Below are 24,635 nucleotides of genomic sequence, written 5' to 3'. Positions count from 1 at the left end.
GAGCTTCAAGGTTGGACCATCCACTGCAACAGCTAATGTCTCTTTTTTTGGTGATTTATGAGAAAGAAGTGTAGAGACAAGACACTGCTACCGTACTGTGAAATTCACTTGTAAAATCAACCAACCAACATAGGAAAGAGGGAAAAAAAGGGAAAGTGAAAGGAGTATTGAAAGTTTATATGTAACCCCATACATGAAATAAAAGATGAATATTGCAAAATCAGGGCTGTTCCAAGGCCACAGGTTATGGAGTCAAGTAGAAATGTGTTTAAGCTCATTTTTAAGATAAGGGAAGAAAAAAGAGATCTTCACTGTGAACATGTAATGATTGTTAGCATTTTTTTTCTGCAGTTCCTGTGGCCCAAGCTTTCCTACCTTGTGCTGTAAGCTGATTACGGATAGCAGTGTCCTGGCTAGCCTGTTTCTACTGCTCAAGCTGAGAAAACCAGGAAGAAGCAAACTCCCACCTAAAGGTCAGGTAGATACAAGTCTTAGTTTTAAAAATTCTTAGTTTTACTGTGTGTGAGGGAAAGGGTTGCTTCCCCTTCAGAGTAGCAGCTCTCTTTGCTGCAGCAGGGACTCCTCTGTGAGGACACTCAGAGCACACAAGGCACAGTAATGCTCTGCCAGGGTCCTGTGCAAACTGGAGGTATAACCTGGCCATGGGCTGGGCTGGCTGTGCTTTGTACAAGTGAGCTGCAAATCCAGGCCCCGTAACTCAGAGCTGCACCATGATTTGTAACAGAGCACCAGAACAAAGTCCCCTCCACCCTTGGTTTTCTCACTGAAAAGAGCAAGTGGCTCAGCACTGCTACTGCTTATATCATGTATGAAATACTCACTACATGCTCCAAACTAACTCTGATCATGGAGACAGCCCACTGTGGTGGTTTTACCTTGCTGGGCAGCTGAACTCCACCACAGCCGCTCTCTCACTCCCCCTCCTTAGGAGGGGAAAAAGGAAAGGAAAGAAACAACTCACAAGGTGATGTAAGGATAATTTAATTAAAGGAAAAATAATTATTAAGGGAAAATTATCATTAAATAATTTACCTAAAGGGAAAAGGGAAAGGGGAAAAGGGAAAAACAAACAAACAAAAAACCAACAAGCAAAAGCCATGTGGAAATGCAGAGAAAGCACTGTATGCGCCGCTGCAGGGAAAGTTAACTCCATCCCAGCCAGCCCCAGTACACCGATATATCTGTTTGTCTCTGCAGGAGAGATATACAATGCCATGCCTTCTTTTCTCAGCTAGGGGAAGTTGTGTGAGCCTGTTTTACTGTTGGACAGTGCTGCTAATCCTCATCTTGAGGCTGTTTTCACCTCCGTAGTAATCCTTGGAGAGTGGCGTTGGGGAAGGTTGTGCACAAGCTGAGCTAAAAGGGAGTTTTCTGGAGGTTTAGCACTGGTGGGAAGCACTGGCAGCTGGTCTGACAGACACAAGAGGTGCCAGAGGGCAAATGGAGTGAGTTCACAAGATGCTCAGTGAGTTGCGGAGCTGTGAGGCTTCTGCTGCAGCAGGCCAGGTGAGACTGGGGAGTAACCAAGGACATTACAAATCAACTGAGCGTGACACCACGTACTCCCAGGAGTGAGTAGGGCCTGGGTAGATGTTGGGTCAGCTCTCTGCACTTCGAGGTCTTTTTATGTTTAAGGCTAACTGGTCCAGTGACTTAAAATTGCTGCCCCAGAATGATGTAGGGGTTAAAATAAATTTGCTTATTGCATTACAACGTGTTTTTGCTTCTGTTAGTGAAACTGTTGTTTGAGGGGCAGTGGATTATTCAGTACCTTGGAGGTCAAACTTTGATCAGGATACAGCACTACGTTGCCTTGTATATCACTTGTCACGTCTGCACCTTTGCATTGCCAAACATGTTTGCAATGGATGTTTAGCTTGAAAGATCACAGCCACTGCAACTTGAAATTGATTTTTTTTTTTTCTGCACAGAGGTGCTTGAAGCAGAAAACCAATTTGGTTTGTATAATGTTTGTTAGATGTAAGAAGATATCCTTTAGAGTACGTAGGATCACCTTTGAAGCCATTTTCACCCTGCCATGAATAATAAGTTGCACAATAACAGGAATTTCTTACAGCCAATCTAATCTCTACCCAACCATGAGTTGGCTCTGAAACAAGATAAGCCTATCTGCTTTGATTCAGGACAGGTGTCTCATATTTCCCTGTGACATTACAGAGACTCATGATGCCTGGCAGTGTAACTCAGAGCATACTACCAAGGCAAGTGAGATAGATCTGAATGCTTTGAGGGGTTTACCTAGTGAGTAAGATGCCAGGCTGCTCCTGCTGCATTCAGGAGGAATCAGCAAATCGGTCTGTGAGATTCCATCTGGGCTGCCAGTTGGTAAACGGTGTCTTTGGAGGGTCACACGTGCACCTTGCTTTTCTTTCTGGATAGACACAGTATCTTGTATATCTTCACCCCTCCTCTTGCCATCAGTTAATAATTTTGTCCTTAGAGCTGATACTTCCAGTATGGATACTTCCATCCTTACGGGCTTCAAATACAATGGCATTCCATCCGCCTTGACTGGTGGCTGCCTGTTTAGGTATTCTGGTAGTCAGCCTACAGAGAGAACAGCAAAACAGAATGCATGCTTTAAAGGCAAAAGCAACACGGAAGAAAAAAAACAACACAGTATCTGCCCCCCTGTTGCCCAGCCCTCTTAGTCTTTTGTAATGGGCTTTCCTGGTGTCTGTTAACATCTAATTTTTAGGACTTTAAGAGGTATGAGGGCCTTGGTGCTGGAGATACAGATGCATTTGCAGTGCAACTCCTGTCTGGTATCGTCCCCTTTCTTCTCTCAGCACAAGGCTGCTAGCCTCAGCTGAGGCAAGACTGCATATGTTTAGCTGGTCCTGCATTGCCTTTTGTCCTTGGCAGGAGTATCAAGGCTAGGCCAAAAAGGTTGGTTCATGAGCACAGAGCAGTTATCCCCAAACAGGAGCAGATTGACTCCTAGCAGTAGATGCCATCTCAGGTTCTCCCTGAGACAACTGGAAAAAAGGCCCTGACTGACCCAGCCTGGGACAGACACTGGTCATTCTGCAAGGGGCAGGGTGATGGTCACTGCCATGCTTTTTACCTGCAGTGGCAGAGAGCAAACCTTCTACTGGTTTGCCTGCATGTGGCTGTGAAAATGGATGGTCCCATATCCATGTTTCATGAGAATTAAGGGTTCTTCCCAAAAGATGCCTGAAAGTGTAAACATCCAGAAGGGAAAGGAGAATATCTGTGGTGCTTCAACTGGATTTCTTAAGAAGTAACTGGAAAGGGGAAAGAAAAGGAACATGACCTTAACCTGACTTCAGCTTTTTGTCACAAATAACAATAGCAGCAGCTGTGAGGGGGTGGATGGATGAGTGTAAAGGAACTACTAGCTATCCAGTCTGTGACTTAAATGGCCAGTCCAGAATTATTTTAATGTTTCCATTTCTAAATCTCGTGCCCTGTGTGTCCAAATGTGGCCCTGTTCTATCCATGGCTGTGCTGGGGCCTGGGGAGATGTCCAGGGTGCCTATAAGACCCTTAGGGTCTTCCCAGACTTATTGTAAAATCTTATGAAGGATTGCTGGAGGCATGCTGTGCATACTTTGTATGTGTTACAGCTGCTGGGTATAACACACATTCCTGAGGAAACTGATGACAACATCAGCAGAGCCGGTGGGAGCTCGTTTCCCCTCAGTGAGGCCCTCATGGAAGGAGAGGCCGGGTCTGCTCAGGCAGCTGCGAATGCTTCCTCAGAGGCTGCTCTATCTAGGGCACTTGGCTGTCTGGTGCATCCCACAGCCTATTTGTTGGTATATTATCAACTAATTTAAAATGACTCAAGCCCTTATCAAGCACATGAGAGCAACGTATTAGTGGGCATGATGACAAGGAAGAATTTATGAGCAGCTTCATAAAGCCAAATCCTCAGGAGCTGCTGAGACCTTAATTAGATTTGAAGATAATATGATCTTCCCTCCGTTCCCACTCCACCCTGCCACCCCCCTTCTTGCTTTCTAATAGCAAATCAAGGAAAAAAATACAGCACTCAGCTCATTCTCATGAAGTCAGCGTGGCTGCAGGCACTTTGCTCAGCAACACAAAGGGATTACAACTTGATACTGCGTGGCCTGGGAGAAGCATATGCACGGAAGTCTTTTGCTGTAGACTCATGTGTGTGCCTTGAAGAGGCCTCACAGGCCTTAAGAGCAATCAATAATGAAATCAATTAATAATAAGATCTGCAATGTGAGCAGAAAACTAGTCAGTATTTTGTTAACAGGTAGGAAGTGAGCAAACCAGCAGGGGACATGCTGATTGTGTCTGATTCATGTTGTCTCTATAACTCCAACGGAAGTTTTAACAGCACAAGAAGATGAATCACCCACTCTAACAAACAAACAAACAGATCAGCATGGGGTTTATTAGAAACAGGCTGTCATTTAACAATGTCAGGAGTGTGTTTATCATTAAGCAGTAGATTCCAGAATCTAAATGGAAAGCCATTACCCCTCCTTGGACAAAAAGCAAAGTACAACCATAAAGCCACTTGGTCAATATATTGCATGCTTGCATGAACACATAGGGTTTGCCATTAGTATAAATTTGTTTACTCAAAGGGTTGTGCAGCATTGGAATAGGCTGCCCAGGGAAGCAGTTGAGTCGCCATCCCTGGAGGTCTTCAAGAAATGTGTAGATTTAGAACTTAGTAGCATGGTTTAGTGGTGGATTGTCAGTACTAGGTTAAAGGTTGGACTAAATGATCTTAGAGGTCTTTTTTGACCCAAAGGATTCTATGATTCTGGGTACAGAACAGAGAAATTGGTTAAAAGAGATTGCCTATGGGCCAGGGTACAAAAAACATACAACAAAACTCTGCACTAGAAAACCAAACTGCCTTCTAAAATGCACTTTGTATTTTTAGCCTAAAGATTGCTCAGAGTCCTTCCCTTTTCCTTGAGACTGCTCTCCTTGTCTGTAGGAAGACCAATCAGTAAAACATATGGTAATACACAGCAAATAACTTGGTTTCATTTATCACTGTGTTATGGTACCCAGCAGGGAAGCATAAATGATAGAGATCCAGAAGACTAGCACTTAATATAGCAGTGTTTCAAGGTGGGTTTGTGGGAAAGGCTTGAGGGCTGGCCATGTCTTCAGCCCAGTTTTCCAGGTCCAAAGTATTTCTATTCAATGAACATACAACCGTCTCGACTTGTAGCACAGCCAAAGAACGCTACGCATTTGTTTTGCAGTTCTGCTACTGCTGCACATTCAAAATGGCAATTATAGCAATAATTTTTTTGGTCTAAATATGGGGAAAAGTTGCTGGGCACAGCAGTCTGATTGATGTGACTGTCTGCGTTCATGGGCTGTCACAATTGGCTTTAATCATCACCAAAAAATCTTTTTGCAATTTATAAGGCTTTCTCAGCATATTTTTAGCATGTTCTCCTAATTGCCCTGATGAAAGAAAGCTTGAAATATGACAAGGCAGATTTTCAAAATTTAGAAGCCAGCCTACAGAATGAGCTGAGAGCTGAGGCAGCCATGGAATAAACGTGACAGACTATGTTCACCTCTTCCTGCTACCCTCTTACTCCCCCGCCTTTTATTTTTTTACCCAGCTACCTTGGGAGATCTGATTTCTGAAGTTTCAGAAATATACAGATTTTTTAACTATTCATAATGCCACTTACAATTCATTTCCTTCATCTCTGAAGCTGGGGATTTGTCAATACACTAGACTGGCAGTGTGAGATGTGGGTTATGCAGAATTAACACAGGTCTTAAAACTTGCTCTTCACCAAAGGTTGCTTTGTAAAAAGTAAAATGAGACAATTGACTTTTCTGGTCCTGTTTCTTGTCATGTATTTGGAAGGGGGAAGCACCAAAAGTCCATTTGAATGTACTGGAAACTGGAGCCAGTCCATGCAACAGGACTGTGGGCCATAAGGTCGGTAGTTGGTCTGGGGCACAGATCTGCAGTGTCTTGCTATAGCAAGACTATTTTGGTTATCCTCACTTGTATTGCTCAATTTGTGCAATTAAATTAATATTTTTCTCTTTCCATGCCTTCCCATCAGGCTGTTGCATTACTTCACATGGTCTGTTACTGTTCCCTAAATTCTCCATAGCCACTATTCACAATCATGTCATAAGAGCAGATTTGGTGTCATCTCAACTGGAATGGTAAATACTTCCTGCATTCTGATAGCTTGGATTTTAGCCATGCATAATTTTTACATTAATTATGTCATTACTGTTTAATTGCTGCAATTAGCAGCATTGCTTTCTCTGAGCCATCACTGTCATCATATGGCATCATAGGAGACTCTCACTTCTGCAACCAGGCTCTCAACTGGAGGGGCAATTTATGTTGTTTCTCTTGTATGAGATGTCTACACAGAAAATAAAATACATGATCCTGAAATGACAGGTCCCCCCATTGTCTGCTCCAACATAAATATGAGCATGAAGATTGTCTTCAGAGGATATCAAAGAACTGTGTTCAATTAACTAGCACATAGAGAGAACCTGAGCTGTTACTTCTTCCCTGGGAGGGCACCTAAAACCCTGCAAGGCAAGTGTAAAATGGCAGCTCTCTGAAATGTTTGTTCTTTATGTCCTCTTTGTGCAACTCAGGATAGCTACGCAAAGAACAGGGAAGCTAGAATTGGGCCTCCGAACCTTAAAATTAAGAAGCTTCATAAATGAATTCAGATGTCACCATGTGTACTCAGGAGTTGTCAGTAAATCCCACCTGGAACTGATATCCAGGTCATTAAGATCAGGAAATGAAGAGCAGGCTGGGAGTGTGTATCAGGAGGCAGACCAATGCTTACCTAATTAACAGTGGGATTCAAAAAGCCTACTGACATAATAGCCTGGCTGGTTACATAATGCAGAAAATGCATCAGCTCACAGCCATTTGGATGGTACTTCTGGAAGACTAGAGTGCTTGCTGCTGTCTGGTGAAGATGTTAGATGGTGGACTAGAGATGGGGGTGTTACCTGATAAGCTGCTAACAGCATTTTTTGAGTGTTGTACAGTACTACCCTCATCAAACACCCTGCTGAATCTGCAGTGGGGAGGCTCTCTGTGCAAATCCAGTAACAGGTGCTGGCCTCAGCTTTGTATGACCTTAGGAGAACCCTATCATGATGAACTGAATGGAAGCATCTCATACGCAGGTACAAGCTTCTTTGCATTCATCTTGTAGCAAGCCTGAACAAAGCTCAAACTGTTATGGCTGTCGGCTGTATCTTTGCCGCTTCTGACTTTCTGAGCTACAGTTTTCAGTGTTACCTTTTGTCAGTCTTCTGCACTAAATTAAAATCCATTTTGGGTAATGTCAGAAGGATGCCAGTGCAACAGGTTATTGGCTCATGATACTAGATAAATATCAAAGTCCACTTTTTCATTCTGCCGAACAAAGGGCTTGTTACTCAGAAGTTATTGCTCTTCCAGGAATCTGGCTACCCCTCAGAGACTTCATGAATTAAAATTACAATCTGATGCCCAGAGACAAGCTTAGATCTTTAAGAGAGAGTCATCCTTTGTATTGTGGTGGTTGGGCTCAGGAGGCTTCTGACTGCCTGAATCCAGTCTCTCCTACTCAGCATTAAGCTATCTGTTAGCAGCACCATTAGACATCATTACTGCATGACATCCATCAAGCAACAGACCATGGTATTTATTTAGCAGCAGGAGATCATTATCCAGTAACAGTACTCTTTGTGCCTTTAGACATTCTGCCTTAAATAAGGGTTACCCATCCTGGCAAATGCCAAAAACTTGCTTTACCCTGAGTATGAACACTGAGTTTGAGTAAAACAGGCAGAAATGCAACTTTCTAAACAGCTTTTAATTCTCAGTGATTTTGTTTTTCTGTCTTGTATGTGTAATCAGAAGGTTATGTGTGTTTCTGGAGACTTTTTTTTTTTTTTTTTTGCCATGGCAATTGCTCTGCTGGGAGTTCTTATTATTGTTATATTCATTTGAGTTTGCTTACATAGGCAAAAATCACTCAAGCAAAATCACTGCTGATCACTGCAAGCAGGAATGATGTTAAAGTGACAGCTATATGGGCTCAGTTGCATGGATATAAACAGTCTCCATTGGTTGGAAAAACTACCTTGGGATGGCCTTAATATTTTCATGCTTGCTTTTAAGTGCTTAGGAAGGCAGCAATTACAGAACGTGGCTTAGGGTCACTTTAAGTCACCTAATGATGAACATTTATGCCACATATTACCAGCTTTTTAAAAGGCACGGTTCTGTGCCAGTGGTTACCCGCTGTAGAGATAATTGTAAAACAAACTCCATATTCCAGCTGACACCCTTTCTAATTACATCTCACCTTCATTAGGCTATTACAATGATAAATGTTACAAATTGTACTGAACTCTACTGAAAACACTGCATGACGTGGGCTGACTGCAGTGTGAGTTACTTGCCCAGCAACCCAGCAGAACTCAGCAAAGCCACGGACAAAACAACAGCAACAACAAAAGCCAGCAAAATAGAGCTTGATGGATTAGAGTGCATCTATCAGTGAAGTCTGTACCTGGCATCAATCTGCTCCGCTGACTGGGGCCGATCCACCAGCAGTGAATGGCAGATTCTTTTTGTTTTAGTTAGATTGGTGCAGGAGGAAAAGGGAGTTGGTATACTAGATGCTTGGGAGTCAGAGCTGTCAGGTGTGCTTTGACAAGGAGCAGGGTGTTTAGAGCTGGCTCTGGTGGGTGTGCTGTGGTTCACACGTGCTCATGTGTTTTGGCTCACACATTTTTGCACATGCAGTCTCCCTTGGTGCAGTTTTCCAGGTATCTGCGTATATGGACACCTTTTTCTGTGTGTATGTAGGACTAAAGCATACACAGTCACCTCTGTTCTAGCTTGTGTGTGTCCTCAGCTGCATTAGATAGGACATGGGTAGGTACACGAAAAAATACCTTCTGTCATTAGAAAGCAATCACAGAATCACACAGAATCACAGAATTTTCTAGGTTGGAAGAGACCTCAGGATCATCGAGTCCAACCTCTGACCTAACGCTAACAGTCCCCACTAAACCATTTCCCTAAGCTCTACATCTAAACGTCTTTTAAAGACCTCCAGGGATGGTGACTCCACCACTTCCCTGGGCAGCCTGTTCCAGTGCCTCACAACCCTTTCAGTGAAGAAGTTCTTCCTAACATCTAACCTAAAACTCCCCTGGCTCAACTTAAGCCCATTCCCCCTCGTCCTGTCACCAGGCATGTGGGAGAACAGGCCAACCCCCACCTCGCTACAGCCTCCCTTGTGATGATGCTGTTAGGAGCTCCCTTCTGGATGGAGAGGGGAAGCCATGAGGAGAGTCCCCAGGTGCTGATGTGCCCATGGTGGGGCTGCCCTGGAGAAAGAGCTGGTGTGTTGTGGGATGCAGCATTTTGGCTGATAAAAGACCTCCCTGTTGATTGATATGGGAGAGCAGCAGGCTGGGAGTGTGGGAGCCAGGGAAGGGAGGGAACCGTGTGTGGTACCTGTTGAGAAGCATTCTCTGTGTGCAAATCTGCCTGATACTGATCTTGTAATAAATTTAATTTTTAAACCCTCACAATGCTTTATTATTGCTATATGTGCAGTTCATCTGAGAGATCAGCCAGCTAGTGCAGGAGCAGATGTTTCTTTCTCTGATGGATTCAGTAAACACAGAAGATGGAGTGATAGAGATTTTTTGTGTGTATGTTAAATAAATATGATAGCTTCTACAAACTCTTTCCTGTTTTCTGTTGGGCAACTGCTATTAGTGCTAAGAGTGTCCTGAACTGGGCTCAGGCTTACACAGCTGATCAGGGCTGTGTCTTGGGAGACAACCAGCCAGGGTTTTCTAAAAGTACAAATACTTCATTTCCTAGAGAAGGACAGACAAAGTAATCTCTTCTTATTGTTTCTTATCTTCTTGCAGACAGATTGCAGGTTTCTTAACTGTATTTGCTGTCTGAAATTATTTGCTGAATACAACCACTAGTCATTTCTGATTTATGATTTTTGCAGCCCATGAGCCGCTCCAAGGAAGGTATTTCAGATTCACAATCCTAGCTGTGCTGATGCGTTGATTAGCTGGTCTGAATGCATTAAGCTACTTGACGTGTTTCTATTTTCTGAGTAAAATGAGTACGACGTTTGAAAGTTTTGTACTACTGAAAATAATAAATCATTAAAACCCTTAGTATTTGGGCTATACTTTAAGAATATAATCCAGTGTTAGGAAGAAACAGCTGTGGGCTATGTATTGTCAAATGATAATGATGGACTTGCCTTCAGCTTCTTTCGACATGGGAAGCTTTTTAATTCATGCATTGCCTTGTTCTATATGAATATCTTGCAGAAGCTCCCAATGCAAATCGTTGGCATCTGTTACATTTGTCCACTTTTCCCAGAAAAGCAATCAGGTGGAGTGAGATGATTTGTTCTGTTATCGATGCTGTCTCCAATAAGCACTATTCTTACTGAAGTTTTCTGCATCTGGTCGGCAGACCAACAACCTGACACAGCACTCGATGGGACACAATCTGTCAATGTGGGAAGTTCCTGTTGTTATTCATCAAAGTGGTAGAAACTCATGCCTTTTTTGAGGAAAGAAAAAAGTTTGTGGTATGGGCACAATGCTGAATCTATTTTCTGTGCCTAAAGGTTTGCTCAGAATGCTATTTCTGATTATATTATTGCCAGTAAAATTGTTTAGAAGCACATTTGTAGAGAGATAACAAGGAAGTAGCATGAACCTGGAAAAGTCTTTGAAAAAGAGGAAAGATAATTCATCAAAAAAACAATGGGGACTACAAACCACTTCAACTGCATGCCAGCCTAGTGATCTGATTTTCAAACCAGCCCTTGCTGAACTATCCTCTTACAAGGAAGATGCTGAGTTGCTTGATGGTGCGCAGAGAAGAGCAATGCAGCTGGAGAAGGGACTAGGAAACAAGGCTTATAAGGAGCAGCTGAAGGAATCGGGGTTGGTTAATCTGCAGAAGAGGAGGTTGAAGGGAGACCTCATTGCTCTCTACAACTACCTGAAAGCTTTTGGTCTCTTTCTCAGCTGACAAGTGATAGGACATGAGGACATGGTCTCAAGTTATGCTGGGGAGGTTTAGATTAGATATTAGAAAGAATATCTTCATGGAGAGGATGGTGAAGCATTGGGATGGTTGCTCAGGGAAGTGGTGGAGTCCTGATGCCTGGAGGTACTGAAGAGGTGCATGGACATGGTTTACTGATGAGATCAGGTAAGTCAGGGCATTGGTTGGACTCAACGGTTGGAATTTTCCAACCAAAATGATTCTGTGATTCCATGACTTTGCACAGATACAAGTGTGAGGGCAGGGATTAGAGAGGTGTTGGGGGTGGGGGCAGAGAGAAGTGGTGAAAGTGTTAAAGTGTCAGGCTGGCACAAAGACAACTTATGTTGGTCTTATTGATATAATTGGAGAAGAAAGCAAATGGAGAAACTTTCAGGTGTTTATGCCTTTCTTCAGCTCTGAAACTGAAATTGTCCTACCCGAAAAGCTCCTTTTTCCTTGTAAGTAACAATGTTACTTCACTAACATTTTAGATGACCACTTGCAGATGCCTGTACTCTGTCAGCCTGGATCAAGATGCCTTTTTTTGAGAAGAAAAAAAAAAAGGTTTGTGGTATGGGCACAACTGTGCTGTGCTACTCTTCATTATCACCAAACTCATGCCATTGGTGTCTCCTCTTGTTTTTAATAACCGGGATGAAGCTTTGGTGTCTGTGGTTTGCTTGTGGTGTGGCTGCCTTACCCCCAGATATGTGCTCCAAGATTCATTAGAATTGCGATTGTCCCATCACATCAGTGGCCTTTGGGTTAGATCCTGAGGAGAGGGGGCAGTTCTGCATGGTTTTATTTGGAAATCCAGGTATTGCACTGCTCTCTGGTTAGAGAAACAAAACTTTCTGATGATCTGCGTTGTAGCTCTGGGGTGTGTTTTACAGGTTTGATAAAACAGCAAGTGTACACAAAGTCATAGAAATCTGCATAAAAAATTCTTTTATGATAATCACTTGGCTTTTCTACTCATAACTACACTCATTAATGAAATGCCCGGAGATTTATTAACTGATTTATTAATTGAACTGGCAGTTCAAAGATTTACTGCTCTGCAGTTTCCTTGTGTTTTGTATATACTTGATTGTTAAAACACAGTAAATATTCTTAATCATTCATCAATCCAACATGGAGTAATTGTTTGTTATTACTGTATGGATTACCTAGATTTGGATTATTACTGTTCTGGAGTACCTAGAAGCTCTAGTCACGAATCAGTGTTATTGCGTGAGGCACTGCACACACATAATAAATAGAAACCTGAAGCCCCAAATAAACTGGAAGATAAACTGCCTATACTATATCAGTTTAAGTTCATATCTCCCAGCAGTGCAGTCTCTTCTTTCTCTGTGAAAGTCTGGTTATTCAGCATGAAACCCACCTTTGTGACTTCCTTATATGATACTGCAGTGCTTTCTGTAGCCCACTGATAACAGGAACATTCATAGTGCTTTGGCAGGAGTATGCACAGGGAGCAGAGAAGGTAATTCTTTGTCCCAGGGATCCAGTCCATCACACCCCACAATATTTTATCTTCAGTACCATTCTCTGTCACTCACTAGGACATATATTGGGTTAAACACATCATAGCTTGTTTCTGTAGCTAATGACTGGGAACAGGTTACCCAGAAAAGCTGTGGATGCCCCATCCCTGGAGGTGCTCAAGGCCAGGTTCGATGAAGCTTTGAGCAACCTGGTCTGGTGGGAGGTGTCCCTGCCTGTGGCAAAGGGGTTGGAACTACATGATGTTTACGGTTCCTTCCAACCCAAACTGTTCTGTGGTTCTAGGACTCTATTAATTGAGTCACTATCATATTGTTTTCCAGGGAATTTTAGCTATTTTCAGACTTTTTGGGTGCTTCCAGCATAGCAGTGTACCAGTTCTGCTCACCTCAATCGAGAACAACCACTTCAAGTGTGCCGCTATGCTTGCTGAGCCTTGTCCACACCACCCACCCCCCCAAAAAAAGCGGGAAACTTTCAGTGATTGCCTTGTATTTTCCACATATTACTGGATGAAATCATTTTCACAGAAGTGATATTCTAAAAAAAAAAACCAAACAAAAAACCACACTTGAGACTTTGCCAATCTCTTTATATTCTTGTTCTGTATTTTGCCCCTGTTTCTGTGGTTTATGACTGTTACCCACAGCCTCCTGTGCTTGGCCACAAAAGTTTTATAGGCTTTAGTCCTCCCCATCCTCCTCCATGAAGAAGAAGCAGGTGTTTGGAACTATAGTGCAGTTAGGCTGGGAAAGTTAAATGTAATCTGTGATGCATTTCCTTGATCCATTCTATAATATAGATAACCATGGAAAAGTATTAGTTGAAATGTCAATTAGAAGTATCAGAAATGTTCACTAGGGACCATATGCTATTCTCTCTACTGATATCCTGCTCTCCCTACATGTGTTGAGCACTATTAAAGGGCTTATCTATCTGTTTAAGGTATTTAATTAACACCTCAGATACAATACCAATCCTGATTGTTCTGTGGTGGTGGAGCAGAGCCAAGAGAGCAGCTGTGCAGCTCTGAGAAGAGGCTTTCAACCTGAAAAAAAGAGCTCAGGGCTGGAGCTGCTCTGAAGCTGATCATACACATAGCTTGAGCCTTCCTCCAGGCAGGGAAGGTTAAAGTAACGAGCTGACATGAGAACTGGAACATGTACCCAAGGCACCATAGTTGTGTGGGAACAGGTTGGAAAATAAGTGCAAACACACAAATGCTTCCTTTTCAAGGCGCTCAGCAAAAAAACAAAACATACACACAACAAAAAACAACTATCTGTTTTGCTGGAAGAGCCAAGTCGTCAGGAGCTTTTCTTCAAGGCTTTTTTCTCCTTCTTACGAATTTCAAATAAGGAGTCAAATTCTTCTTCATTTTGATCTGATGCAATGCTACTGAGCAGGAGGGTGTTGCACAGTAACAGTATAGCCTCAAGGATATGCAGAGCTTCCTCCTTTATAGCTGGTACCTTGTTTTCTGCTTACTCTTGGTCAGATCAGTAAACAGAGATACCTGACTGCAGTGTTATCAGGATGTGAAACCATGACTGTACTCTGGCTGTAATGTTTGTTTCTTTTTTTTTTTTTTTTTTTAGACTGCCCAACCCTCTGACGCTGGCAAGTGCTGATTGTTTTTTCTTTTATTTAAAAAAGGCCATAAAATGGCTCTCTTTGTGGCCAAAAGCATTCTTATATGCCAAGAATGCTTTTTTTTTTTTTTTTTTTTCCCTCTCTCCAGACATTACTAGCAGGTTTCTGTGTCTTGGCATGTTCTTCATATTCTTTCAAGACAGTCTATATTTAAGCTGCTAGGTATGTTGCAGGTACGTGTTTGGGGGGCAGTTATGGCTTCAGACAAGGTCAGTTGTGTAGGATCAAGAAAAAATGAACCCATGGTCATTAAAACCAGCTGATTGCCATTTATTTCAATAACTCTTACATTTCCAATGATGAGTGTTGGTCTGAGAAATTAATTCCATTTCTCCTTTTCTCTCCTTTAATAGAAGAAATACATTTGAGCAATGTCTAACACCATCAGCACACAACATGCTTGCTGCTGCACAAGGGCTTCTTCAAGATAAGGCATGCTGTATGTCTGACTTCCAGTCACCACATGGTCTTAATTCCACTGTGACAGTAGAAGGGCTTGCCCCAGTTAGCTTCAGATCCCTCTCCTCCCCTAGCTCTGATTTGGATGGTATGCTCAGTACAGGGGCAGCTCTCTGTTTCACCTCAAATTGCTGCCTTTCCTATCTCCAGGTGTAAGATTTCTTATGGGAGCAAGGAGGAAAGGTGAATAGCAAGGTGCCTGTCTGGAATACTGACTGCACATCCTTGTTAGCATGTTACAAATGGCAGGATATCAAGGAAGAAAGAGTTGTGCTGTGAGATATATACATCTAGTCAGCAAAGACTTTAGGTGAAGATGGTGAACTGCATGTGTTTCTCGTAAACTGTCTGTGGAAGATCTGCAGACCAGGGATTCTTCATTAGAGGATGGCAGAAATATTTCTGAAAAAACAACATGTGAAACTGTTTCCGTCTGTTCACACTGAGGTAAAAATAGAAAAGCATGGATTGTGTTATCTCAGACCAACAGGGCTGTAAAAAGGGCGGTATGCAGAACTGCCCAACAAGGGCAAAGAACTTCATTTTTGTGTTCCTCTACAAAGGTCTGGCTCTAACAGCATTCCTGCTGTTTCACATAAACTAATGATTGTTAGTACCAATTTTTGAAGAGGTACACAAGGGACACAACAGTGAGAAGAGCAAAAGTGCACTTATTTTACTGAGAAGTTTGTATCAAAGTGTGGTAAAGCACAACAGCAGATCTATGACCAGGTGAATGGGTATTTGTATTGCTTGTAAGGATGTCATGACAGCTCTGTTTAAGACATGTTTAGGTATCACTGATAAGAAGGGCCAAGAGAGTTTTATGGGGAGTTTCAGTGCTAGCTGCTGTGGGGCCAAATCAGGCTTTCAGTTCTGTGGAGGTTCAGTACATGCAGAAGGCTTTCTTATTCTGTTCCTCATTCAAATGAAAAACAATGTCTGCAATTTCTCATGAAAGCACATTCTGAAAAATACTGTCAGGCTGAATGTAGTGAGCTATTGCAATAACATTTAGAAACTTTCTTACGCTGCCATATGTTAAATCTTTTGGATAATACAGACAGGTTCCTGAAGTAATGATTTTTTTTCCCATAAGCAAAAGATGAGACCATTCCAGAATCAAAATGGAGCCTGGTGGCATTATTGAAAATGTATTGTCTCTTCATCGTGGTGAAAATTCATTGCTAGTGGCTTTCATGTTTGACAGATTGACATTTTCTGAAGGAAAAACATTCCACTGGGACATTTCTAACCAATTCTAGAGCTAATACGAGCGTTGATAGCAGTCTGCTTGTTCTTTATTTTCATTTTTATTCTTTAAGGATCCCTACTGTACTTCTGAAGTCAATGGATTTTTGTCCTAAAAATATGGCTTCATGGGGAAGTATTATCCACACCAAATCCCCCCTCCCTCAAATGGCAGTGCTATTTAGCTGTACGGATTCGTTATGTGCTGTTAAGCAGCTACCACATTTCACTTTCAACAGCAGTTGTACTTCATTTAGAAGCAAAATGATGCATATCTGAATATGAGGAAAATACTGAACTCCTGGTTAATTTGTGTTAAGGGGAAGCTTGTGAATGAAGGCTGGGTAAAAGCAGATAGAGAAGTAGGTCTTTGCTATCTGCCTGGTAAGTTTTATGGTCATAAGTTTGTGTTTTCGAATGGCATATCCTGCCAGAAATTGGAGTGCATAAACACAGAGCAAACTAGATTGTATACTTTTTTTTTTTTTCCCTGCATCATAGCTAACAGGAGCAAATAATTGGTAGTGTTCTTCCATTAGTCCCATAATACAAAAGCGGTGGGACACCCAATCAAAATGACTGCAATGAATGTGAAGGTGATTGAAATAAGATTCCTTTTTTTAACATAAAAGGTAGTTGTGTTTTCTGCCTTGGAAAAATGTACAGCCTGATTTTATTTACCATAGTGTAAATTAGCACCTGTTAAAAATGAATGTGATCTTCACAAGGGTAACAGTAGTGGAAATCAGAAGACATACATCTGAAACATTGCAGAAGCCAACAGTCAATACTTCAGCACATAAGCCCTGTGGGTGGTGTGAGGAGAATTGCTTTTCTTCATGCCGAAGCTTCCAGGATTAGTTGGGCAAAATTATGCTGTTCTTTTCCCCCTGGGAAAGATGACAAAACCCAGAACGGCTTCAGGGTGGCTGCTGGCTATGCAGAACAGCAGCCTGCCCTCAGCACAGCTGGATGACGGGGTAGAAGTTAAACATATTCGGTGTGAAATCTCTTTGAAAAGAAGGTCACATTTTATATAGTTTATTCTAGGTCGGAAAGGGATAACAACTCATTAAATCCCCATATACATGAAACTGCGTGGTGAAACCTGAGAATTGCAAGCTGTGCTAGCTTCACAGAAAGCACGTGTTGAATAGCACCTCTTGGTACTTGCCCTTTGGTGCAAGTGCACCTTAGACTGGAGGAGTAAGTGCAGAGCAGCCACCCCTCCTAAGCATAAAGGGCCTTCTTCATTTGTGTGTTTAGCAGCCTTGGGGAAGTAACTGGCTGTGTAGAAGTGGTTTTATGTTTCCAGTGATCCCTCAACAACTTTTGCTTCTGAGTAGGTTGAGCTGCACAGCCACCCTCCGCTGGGTTGCTATCCCTGCTCTGTAAAAACAAACCTGAAGTCAGGGCAGTGTCGCACCTGCCAAAATATCACAGGGTAACACAAACAAAAAATGGCCCTGCTCTCCCAAAGCTTTGTGCTTTGTTAAATCCCCATAGTTTCCTGCAGGCTTCCACACACACGTAGGAGAGCATATAATCCAAAGGGTCATTGTTATACATAAAATCCCTGTGCCTTCTGTGTTTCCTTCTCTGGAACCACCGTGAAAATGGACACATCACATGGCTGTATGCAGCAAAGCTGACAAGCCCCAAATAGTGCCATGCTGCAGCAACTTAAATCCCCTGCCAGGCTGCTGATGGTGCTTTCTAATCAACTCTGCAATGAGTATTTCTTAAATCATGTTAATCCACCATTTAAGCAGAGGCATCAGTTCCAGACAATAAATCACCGTACCTGGAGGGGAACATACCTGTCATTTCCCCAGAGAAGAGGCAATTAACAGCGCGCTTGCTGGGAGATGAGCTAGCGACACTAGCATTTGGGAAAATCTTTGCTCCCTGCTTCTGGTGCAATCAGCTTTTATTTATGTAACCGTTGTGGCAAGCAGCTCTCAAAGGGAAACTGCACCAGTTTTACTCTCTGGAGCGGGTTTTACTCTAATTTACCTAGAAAATTTACACAGAGCGGTGGGCAGCTGCTGGACTTGCTGTGCTTTCAAGGTCCCTCTAATATTGAGCAGCCACAAACTGGACATATTACTTCAGGTATGGTTGCAAAAGCGCTATGCAGAGGGGGAAGATCCCATCCCTTGACCCATGGGCTATGCTCCAGCTCTTGCAGCCTAGGGTGCTCTTGGCTTTCTTTGTTGCAAGGGCCCATTGCTGATTTATGTTCAACTTGCTGTCCACCAGGACACCAAAGTCCTTTTCTTCAAAAATATGTTTATGGGGTGTAGGAATAGGCATGGGATTGCTGCCAGCCGATATGTCCCAGAGAATATGCTGCACACCATTCTGCTGGATTTTGGGCCTCTTTAGGCTATCTCAGTTTGGCTTCCCCAAAATGAAATATACCCCCCCCTTTCCCGTATAATTGCTAGTTATTCTTTAATTTGGCAAAACGGAGGACAGTCCCCTAGATGTTCTAATTATATACTTAGATTCCTTAGATGCCCTTACTTCCTCAGGCAGTCATGGAGGAAATAAATCAAGCTACCTAAGTGAGTAAACTGACATGATATTTGAAGAAGAGCCCAGTGTAAATGCTAATGGGTATTGGCTTAGAAGCATATGCTTCTTTTACTACTGCAGAAAGAATGGCACACAGCTCTGACAGCATGTCTCTGTGAATCCTGCCAGCCTGTGCCCGATAACGTTTCTGCATTTCCTGGTGTATGGGGGACAGCAGGTAGTGTGAAAGTGTGGGAGGTGTGAGCAAATCCTGTTTTCCCTTAAGAATGCATCTGAAACCGCAATAAGCCATGGGGAGACTTAACTGTCCAGTGAGGTATAGAGTTCATCTTGCATGGCTAATGGAAGTGTGTGTGTGTGTATACAGATACTGTGGTATAAGACTGTTACACCCAAGTCCTATTGTCTGGTTTTGACCTTGAACTCCAATTCAACCTGGTTATGTTTGCTAAAGGCAGGGTGAAGCTTGCCCTATAAAGGATCACACAGATAATACCAGCCTATCTGTAGCTCTCTTGGATTTGGCTGGAGAGTTCTACCGGAGGCGTTGCAGGTAAAACATCACTTTGCTGTTTTACTTATTACACTATAAAGTGGACAAAATATGAGGAATAATGCTAGAAAAGCACCACAGAAACACTCAGAGGGATTTGTCTTGGGGAGACAGAATAAACCAGTCCCCTTAATGTTACATGTAGGGAAAGAAAAGATGAATATGCTGTCCTACAATGAGCCTAACATTAAAATGGTAAGTTGGAAGAAGTTGGATCTGGTGAGAGTGGAGATCCTAAGAGGAGGGGGACTCTAATTTCTGTATGCTGCTGTTACATGAGGAAGAAACAAGTTAACGGGGAGTGTCCTATGCTATGTATGCAAAAAAATGACTTAATAGCCAGAAAGGAGTACTTCATAGACTAGTTGGAGCAAAAAGTCATATCAGATGCCACTGGGAAACCAATCTGTAGAAGGTTTGCCTGTCTTTGGTCTTAATTTTTGTGGAGTGCTCAAGGCTTTTGAACACTACATATACAAGAACCATCTGCCAGCTGGTTTGGGACATCCAAGTTCAAGTCCTTGCTCTGTCTCTGCAGTTTGCTGTCACTGAGGGTGAGCTGCTGAGAAACTTTATGCTCTCATTTGTTTCTTCTCTGAGTGCAGTGAGAACTAATAAATTCACTCTTTCCTTCACTATAAGACCATTCTGGAGCTGACTCCCCAAAGTTTTTACAATGCTCCAAATACATGAGTGACAGAGTCTTAAAGGTAAAGAGCTTGTATTACAGTAGGATATATTGAATATTGTGTGTGAGGTTAAATATACATTGATGTTTTGGAGCGTTTGAGAGGGAACAGTGGAAGAAGGGCTGTTGGCCTTTTGGCTTTTCAGGGATTCTTCATAGTGTTTGTGAATTCAGCAGTTCTTCCTGAAGTATGAAACCCAGCTGAACCAACATGTATCAGAAATGTTTTGAAAAAATAGGAGAGGAGAAGGTAGAGAGTTCTGCTATGAAGTAGACACGTTTCTAATTGCTTATTTACACTTCCTACACAGTGAGAAATGTCAGAAACCTTTGAAGGAAATGATGTCTGTACTCTGACAAAAAGCTTTTTGCAAAATGTAATTAGCTGTTAGGAGCATTTGCCACCACTGAGTACCCGATTATAGCAGTGGCTTGACATCTTTTGTAACCAAGAGCTGGAGAGAGATGATACATCCCCTTTGCCAGTGGCTTTTAAGTTTGTTTAATGCATAAAATAGTGGGTGCTTGGGGTTTCCAGGTTAGTTTCTGCAGGGGTCAACAACTTTGAGGGAGTCCTCAGACTCCCTCTTCCTTTCTATTCCCTCTAGTAGTCACAGCCCATCTCTTTTTCTCCTTCCCTCTGTGTTTTTTCCACTTCCCTCCCTCATCCTTTGTCATTCACTGCTCTTGGACGAGTAACAAGAAGGATTTCTGCTGAGAAGGAAGGGAGGGACCAAAAAGGAACAGTGGAAGCAAAGCTGGGTGCAATTCATTTCTTCATTCAGATAAAGAGGTATTAAGTTTTGGAGGAGGTCTCAGGACAAAGTAAATGTATGTGTAACCCGTTCTGAACAAAGTTTCCTTCCTAGCTGAGAGTCAGTCTCTCTCTGTATTTCCTCCAGTGTTTTACAATATGCCTGAATGGGTTTCTCTGATTGTTTGAAATTCCTCCCTCTTTCCACATGTCTCATGGCAGGGAATAGCCCATCTGAGACCCGTTGCATTATTTTTCCCCTTTCTCCTTCAGAGTTCAGCACCTGTAAGATGTTCCCCACCCAGATAGGCAATATTCTGCTTTAAAAACTGTCGTGCTCTTCTCCGTTGCTCTTGCACCAGTGAAAGTCAAGTGGAAGCAATCTGTGGCCAGGGCTCAGAGCTCCAAAAGAGGAGGCTGGCAGAGCTCAGGGAACACGGATCTAGCTGGGTGTGGATGACCCTAGCGGCTGTCACACAGCACGGTCAAGAGACAGAGCTCCCATTATCTGTGCACATGTGTACACAAAGCTGATGAAGTTACGCCTGGAAGGAAAATGTAGTTAAGTGTATTATTTTCTTCAGTCTGGTTGCTAAATTATTCTGGATATGTTAAACAATGTAATTAAGCACACACACGTGCACGAGCACACTAAAAGCTCTTGTTGTCTGTCAGAAGAGAGGGAATACATGTCAGCCCGAGCCTTCAAGCTCTGTTAAGTTTAATTTGGGTTTCAGAATTAGCAATCAGTTTTGCTGGAACACTGCTGCAAGAAATATATTTTAGCATGCATGGGGCCTGAGCACAGTTTCAAATGAATATTTGTTAAGAAGAAGCCATCCTTTTGTTGTGTTATGGTACATTACATGAGATTTATTTCCAATGTGTCAAAAAAAAGTGCAAGCCCAAGGGGAACATGCTCTCATCTTGTTGGTGGAGTGTGATTTCTGAATTCCACCTTATTTTTTGGTGGGGCTTTTAATTAAGACAAAGAAATGCAAAAACTCCTTGTTCTTCTAGGCTGTTGTTACAGTGCCAGAAAGCCAAGTGACTTGAAGGGCCAAGGAGGGTGATAACACTATGCGTGTGGCAAGGGGCCTGTATCATGACTTCATTGTGGCTGCTCTGTGTTCGCAACAGAAATCTGAGGCTTAGCTCTTACTGGAGACTCCTGTTCCCTTTGTACCAGACCAGCAACATATCAGATCCACAGATGTTTTTTTGGTAGGAAAGAGCCCTTTTATATATATATGTGTGTATATATATATATATATATATGTTTTTTTTTGTTTGTTTGTTTGTTTGTTTTGTTTTGTTTTTTTACTAGATAAAAAAAAATAAAAAGCAATGGCATGCAGTGGCTTGAAAATGAAACCAAGCAACCTCAGGCTAGCAATTTGCACAGAAAGTGAATGAAATAGGCGAGTGGTTTGCCCGGGGCATGTTGTGAATTTTCCATTGCTAATTGATGAGATGGTACCTCTTAAGTGTAAGCCAGGAGCTAGTGGCAGGGACTGCTGGATCAAGTGCAGTGGCTTCTGTCATGCAAGAAGTTGGAGAAGGTGGCTGCAGTGATCTTCCTCAATATTAAAAGTCTGCTAACACAGGCCTTTAACAGGGGCTTCTCTTTACAGAAGAAAAGGGATGAAAGTCTCATGACAGTTGCTTTTTTGGTTTTGTGATGTCAGTACCTGGAGGAGAAGGGTGAAAACCTGGACTGTAGCCTGACCCAGAAGGTACCAGAACTGAACAATCTTGGAAGTAGTGGAGTTCTACAGTTGGTAGAAAACACCAGAATTACCTAACCTGAATTGTGGCCAGGGTGGAAAAATACCAACTAAAGCCAATCATTTTGTGATCCAAAGAGCCCCTTTGAGCCGTCCAGGACCACAGCAGACCGTGACCTAGACTCTGTTCCTGAGGTGGGTCTCTTCTCAGGGCAAGACTACACGAGGCTCAATAATCATCCACTGTATAAGCCAACACAGACAAAAGAGAATCATTCACTAGAGGCCTGGCTTCTTAAGATTCAATGATCTTCTACTGAGTACACTGACACAGAGGAGGCTGAGTAATTCACCAAGAGAAGAAAAGTTCTTGAGTGCACAACTGAGTTTTCAGAAATCCCCAATACCTTGTTGTACAGAAATCCCTAATCCCTTGCTGTACAGAAATCCCCAATTGCTCGCTGTACAGAAACTGCTAATACCTTGCCATAAGTCTTGCATGTGAACCTTGCCATTTATGAATCTTTAACTTTAAAGTCACTGTTTCGATTGTAGCAAACACTACTGAATTATTCTGTTAAATAGGGTAATGATTAACTGATGTTTAAGTGCTACTGAAGACAAAATTATGCAATCTAATTTGTGATTTACTGTAAAGGAATTAATAAATCTTAAATTGCTGATACATCAGATCTGTGTAAAAATGTCCTCTGTGACACAGGGTGAACAAACTCTCTACTACTGCTCTGAAACCCGTAGCAGAGCTCTTTAACTGAAGGAAGCTCCCCAGGAGCTGGTGCACGTGTGTGTCTCTGTACATCTGTGTGGCTCTGGGGAGTGCACCTGAAAACCTCTGTGCTGGTTAGACAGAGAAAATTGCTCTTTTAAAGCTCCAGTGCTGCTGCCCCTCCAAATGTGCAAGCTTTCTACCTTCCTAAGCCTCTCTCCCCAAAGCCCTCCCATTCTGCAGTCCAGGGTCTCTGAGGAAGATGTGTTACCTCCCTGTGGAGCACAAGCAGGTCGTGGATAGCAGGAGTCCCCAGTGGAGTTGCTATCTCTTGGCTTCTTTTGTAGCTGTGCTAGCAGATATAATAGCAAGTCTGGCTGGTCTGGAGATTCACTGTATATGTGAAATGTTCATTCTTCCTAAATGAAATGTACCTTAAATGTACACACTTAACAAGGAGGGATCTAAACATGCTTCAGACTGGATTATCAATGGATGCCATGCAATGACTCCCCAGTTTAAATAGGAACCCGCAGTTCAGTTCAGACACTCTAAGTCACAGCTTTAAACGCAAGAGGTCACTCCTTGTGACCTATCGATTCCACTAACCCCAGACCTTGGAGCACAACTTTGTGAGCGTGTAGTGCAGGTGGGATTAAGGTCTGGATGTTGCAGCTCAGTCCTGTCTCAGCATTGTAGCTTTAGGGAGTCTGATGAAGTATCTGTGGAAGCTGGTAGAAAGCCATCCCACCAATCTGTCTGGGGTGGTTGGAACAGATCCCGAGGAAAGGGAAGTGTCTGCCTTATTTAGGTCTCTCACAAGGAGTGACCATCAGGCACTCCTGCTGAAATGAAATAAAATAACTCAAAAGATGCCCTGGGCCCAGACACGATCCATGGCCAGAAGAGTCCTGGGCACTTCTGACCAAACTCCCTGCTCACACCTCCTCCTTGAAGGAGTCTGAAGCTCCTGCTCCATCCTGCAGCTTGTGCTTGCTTGAGTTGCAGATATACCTCATCACTAACACAGCATCTCAGTAAGAGTTTTGTCCTTTCTGTCCTCAGGGAAGACTCAAAATCAAATCTATAGCGATGACAGAACTGATTTGAGATAAACCAGTTGGGATTTAACGACTCCTCTTTCCCCAGGCATTTCCAGCTAATAAGGATTTTGTCACTGTGACTGCCCTCAGCTTTGTGTACTCCAGCATCCTCTTGGGCGAGGGTTTGCTTTCCCACATGCTCCCCACTTTGTACTGGGCAATTAATGGTCATCTGTGTCTCTTCTCCTTTGCAGGAAGGGTCCACAATGCTCAATCCCAGCTCTGCTCTGAGGTCGGAGGAAGGCTGGCAAACAGCCGGGACAACAGGAAGCCTCCAGAACCTGAAAAGATTTAATAATCAAGACTTCAGCCACCTGCGAGCCTTGTGTCTGAGCCAAGGCCGGCTGTTTGAGGATGACACCTTCCCTGCTCACATCAGCTCCATCGGTGCCAGCCTGCTCCCAGAGGACCAGCTGCAGCAAATAGAGTGGAGGAGGCCAACTGTGAGTTATGCTAGCCAGGTTGTTTCACAGCACTGCTGCTGAATGGGAGTGCTGGTGGCCACTGGGTAGAAACCTTCACTGTGAGGGGAAGAGGTCTCTGCTAAGCAG

General features: G+C 42.9%; 1 protein-coding gene across 1 annotated transcript in view; it reads left to right on the top strand.

Moving 5' to 3' along the window:
* Positions 1 to 24,290: 24,290 nt before the first annotated feature.
* Positions 24,291 to 24,635, top strand: part of CAPN13 (calpain 13) — a gene marked incomplete at both ends in the record, with an annotated part of 39,839 nt that continues 39,494 nt past the window's right edge. Inside the window, one exon of the mRNA XM_082758165.1 lies at positions 24,291 to 24,527. Coding sequence (XP_082614291.1) covers positions 24,291 to 24,527 — 237 coding nt within the window. The remainder of the gene's footprint in view (positions 24,528 to 24,635) is intronic.

The sequence above is a fragment of the Aythya marila genome (genome assembly GCF_965140915.1).
Source record: "Aythya marila genome assembly, chromosome: 3".
NCBI lineage: Eukaryota > Metazoa > Chordata > Aves > Anseriformes > Anatidae > Aythya > Aythya marila.
The sequence above is the reverse complement of the archived record's forward strand: the minus strand, read 5'-3'. Positions and strand labels throughout refer to the sequence as shown.